Source organism: Notothenia coriiceps, unplaced genomic scaffold (assembly GCF_000735185.1).
Source record: "Notothenia coriiceps isolate Sejong01 unplaced genomic scaffold, NC01 NC01_scaffold00006130, whole genome shotgun sequence".
Taxonomy (NCBI): domain Eukaryota; kingdom Metazoa; phylum Chordata; class Actinopteri; order Perciformes; family Nototheniidae; genus Notothenia; species Notothenia coriiceps.
Window position 1 is genome coordinate 57,279 of NW_011338831.1, and position 3,555 is coordinate 60,833.

Sequence of the window (3,555 nt, forward strand, 5' to 3'; positions counted from 1 at the left end):
CAAGTGTGGCAATATGAAAGAAAAATACACACTCTAATTTAAATAGTTTTACTTTTTATTATTAAATAATGATGTTCAAAATGAAATAGTCCCTCCGTTGCCTTCTGCACAAAACATAGTGCAAGGTGGTTGCTATGCAACAACACTAACAGCAAGCGAACATATTAGACAGAGAGCGTTGATCCATTATATGGCTGTTTATTTACATTAATGTGTATGTTGCTGTTTATTGTGCATCCACTGAAAAACTGTCCAGCATCAGTAGCATGGCTTACGTGGTCACTTGTATATGTTAAGGTTGTTCGAGGCTGTTGCTTGGTGTGGCGAGAATATTGCTCCACTTTCTCCGGTCCCCGAGATTGGGCTAGCAACAGCCTCGAACAACCTTAACATATACAAGTGACCACGTAAGCCATNAATGTATGTTAATGTTGTTAATTATTTTGTATTGTGATGCTTTGGCAACATTGTTTAATTTAACTTTCATGCCAATAAAGCCCCTTTGACATTGAAATGTGTGTGTGTGTGTGTGTGTGTGTGTGTGTGTGTGTGTGTGTGTGTGTGTGTGTGTGTGTGTGTGTGTGTGTGTGTGTGTGTGTGTGTGTGAGTTTTATACCCTGAGAATGAAAACATGCAGGAAGTTTGGATATGTATTTCTTTTTTTAATGATGCTTGTTCTCAATTACATTTAGCAGGCAGATGTTGTACTTCTTTTGGACATTGAAATGTGTGTGTGTGTGTGTGTGTGTGTGTGTGTGTGTGTGTGTGTGTGTGTGTGTGTGTGTGTGTGGTGCATGGATGAAAGCGTGAGTATCCATCAGTACAAATACAAATGCTTTTTTATTTGTATGGTGACATTTGTTTTTGCAAATCCTCTGAGGCTGAGGTTTGTTTCTGTTTTAAATCATATTAAAGTAAATATTATTGTGTGTTAGACGACAAAACTAGACACTTAAAGCCATCACTGGTCCTTTGAGAGTCTAGCGTTAACATGGGAGAGTGTTAATGGGTAAGAGAAGTGGAAAGAGGGGAAACTGGAGGATTATTGATTAAACGGTAGCTCACGGCGTTTAGACTTGAATCTGTTGAAACACCTTGTTGTTGTGTTGGGTTATCGGCTCCCCTCAGACGCTCAGGGGTTACTCTCACAGTTTCCAGCAGAAAGCATGTGAGAAATGCACAAAGCTGAGAGATTTGCAGGGATTGTGGAGGCAGGCTGAAACACTCAGGATCAGATCAGAGGAAACGCACTGGTTTTGACACAGTCAGAGCTTCAACGTGTTCATTCAACAGGTATGAGATGAGACAACACGAAGACAAGAGAAATCCACCATGTCTCTTTCTATTGCATTTCAGTTTCATCAATACACGCATCTGTTTAACAGCTCCAAAATAACATGTTGTGCAATATTTAGAGGCCACATAAGAAGCGTGTATTTACCAGAGTAAAAAGGATAACATAACAATTTAAATTAAAATCTCACCAGAATCCACACATCCACTAACATAAATCTCTCTCTCTCTCTCTCTCTCTCTCTCTCTCTCTCTCTCTCTCTCTCTCTCAGGCTCTTCTGAAGCTGGACTGCCAGGGTCTCGTTGCTCGGCTGGTTTTGGACTTCGTTCTCCTCACCACGGCGGTAGAAGTCGCCGGGCGGTGGAGAGAACTCGCCGAGCGTCTGGTGAAGGTTTCCCGCCAACAGATGGACGCTTACGAGGCGCCGCATCGAGACAAGAGCGGCACGGTGGACAGCGAGGTACGAGACTACTGATGACTCATATCAACATTCAGCTGGGACTGTGTTTCACTCTGTTGTGTTAAAGGTCTCCTATCGTGCAAAAATCACTTTTTGATGTCCTTTCTACATCACTATGTGTCCCCGGTGTGTCCCCGGTGTGTCCCCGGTGTGTCCCGGTGTGTCCCCGGTGTGTCCCCGGTGTGTCCCCAGTGTGTCCCCGGTGTGTCCCGGTGTGTCCCCAGTGTGTCCCCTGTGTGCCAGGAGACTCACAAAGTGTCAGGAAATAAACCCCTCTCTCTTTTCCTCCGTACCCACATCTCTAAAAACGGGGGAACAACGGAGCTGATCCAGATTTACTGCGTCATGACGACATTACTAAAATGTGGGCGGGCTTTACACCCACGGGCCAATCAGAAACGTTGCTGTCAGAAACAATGCCTGACGTAATATGGTCTGTGTTTACATTAGCATGCTAACACTCAGAGCTAACCTGTACTGGAGAGAGTGTGTGTGAAGAAGCAGGAAATCAAAAGGAACTCACCTTGTGGTAAACCTGAGAGATAGAGAGTTTGAGCTCCATCCTGTTTCAGAGAGAATCCTTGATGTGGTTTGGAACAGGATATGGAGTTTCATCACGGCAGCATTTAGCTGAGTTTCTGCTGGGAGAATTTTTTTTCCACAAAACTTTGACTTTTTACTCAGAATTTACCTTTTTAGGATTTAAGCTGTTCTTTAGATATTCTCAAAAAATCAGATTATTTTCTTCAAATTTACTTTTTAAGATTTCTGTTTTTTCTATAGATTCTAAATTGTTTCTCAAAAAATCTGATTTTTATTATTTTTTCTTCAAATTTACTTTTTTTAAGATTTCAGATTTGTTTCTCATAAAAATCCGTTTATTTTTCTCCAAATTGAGTTTTTTTAAATTCAAAATGTTCTCTTTTTTTTGATCAGATTTTTTTTTCTTCTTCAAATTCAGTTTGTTTTTGAAAATTTCTTATTCTGATTTTCGTTTTACAAAAAAACAGATTTTTTTTAGTTTTCTTCAAATTGAGTTTTTCTAAGATCTTTAAAAGACTAGAAATAATCAATCCAAAATTCAAACAGATATTCCCTCTCTCTGCAGGCCATGTGGAAGCCGGCGTACGACTTCCAACTAAAATGCTGAGTCAGGGTTCAGGCTCTCTATTGGTTCTGTCTTTGTGTTCACTTCTAATTGGATGTTCTCTCTCTCTCTTCAGGCCATGTGGAAGCCGGCGTATGACTTCCTGGTGACGTGGGCGGCTCAGATCGGGGACAGCTACCGGGACGTCCTGCAGGAGCTGCACCTGGGCCTGGACAAGATGAAGAATCCCATCACCAAGCGCTGGAGACACCTGACAGGGTCCCTCATCCTGGTCAATTGCCTGGACCCCCTGCGGAGCTCTGCCTTCAGCCCGGAGAACCAGGAAGACTACGCCATCTGAGAAACATCCTCCATCTGAGAAAACGTTCTGAGAAAACGTTCCTCCGTTGAATTTTACATTTTTCTTAAAATGTCACCTTTTTTTTTTATTTCAGACTTTGTCTCAGAATTCGATTCTTTTTTTTAAAATTAACTTTTTTTGCCAAATTTCACTTTTTTCCCAACTTTAAAATTATTTTCATGGTTTCTATTTTTCTCAAAATATTTTTTTTCAGAATTTAACGAGAAAACGTTCCTTCCTCATCTGGGAAAACGTTCCTCCCTCATCTGGGAAAACGTTCCTCCGCCACGCCTCCACGCTCACGGTTCAAATGCTGCAAACCAGCTGACCCTCTGTCAGCTCCTCGTGCACCA

The 3,555-nt window shown here is 41.7% G+C and overlaps 1 protein-coding gene across 1 annotated transcript; it reads left to right on the top strand.

Moving 5' to 3' along the window:
- The first annotated feature begins 1,111 nt into the window (after positions 1-1,111).
- Positions 1,112-3,315, top strand: LOC104943512 (SH3 domain-binding protein 4-like). Its single transcript, XM_010768950.1, has 3 exons — positions 1,112-1,293; positions 1,566-1,754; positions 2,978-3,315. Exons 2-3 carry the CDS (start codon positions 1,701-1,703, stop codon positions 3,200-3,202), a joined length of 279 nt encoding a protein of 92 aa, XP_010767252.1. The 5' UTR covers positions 1,112-1,293; positions 1,566-1,700; the 3' UTR covers positions 3,203-3,315.
- The last annotated feature ends 240 nt before the right edge of the window (positions 3,316-3,555 follow it).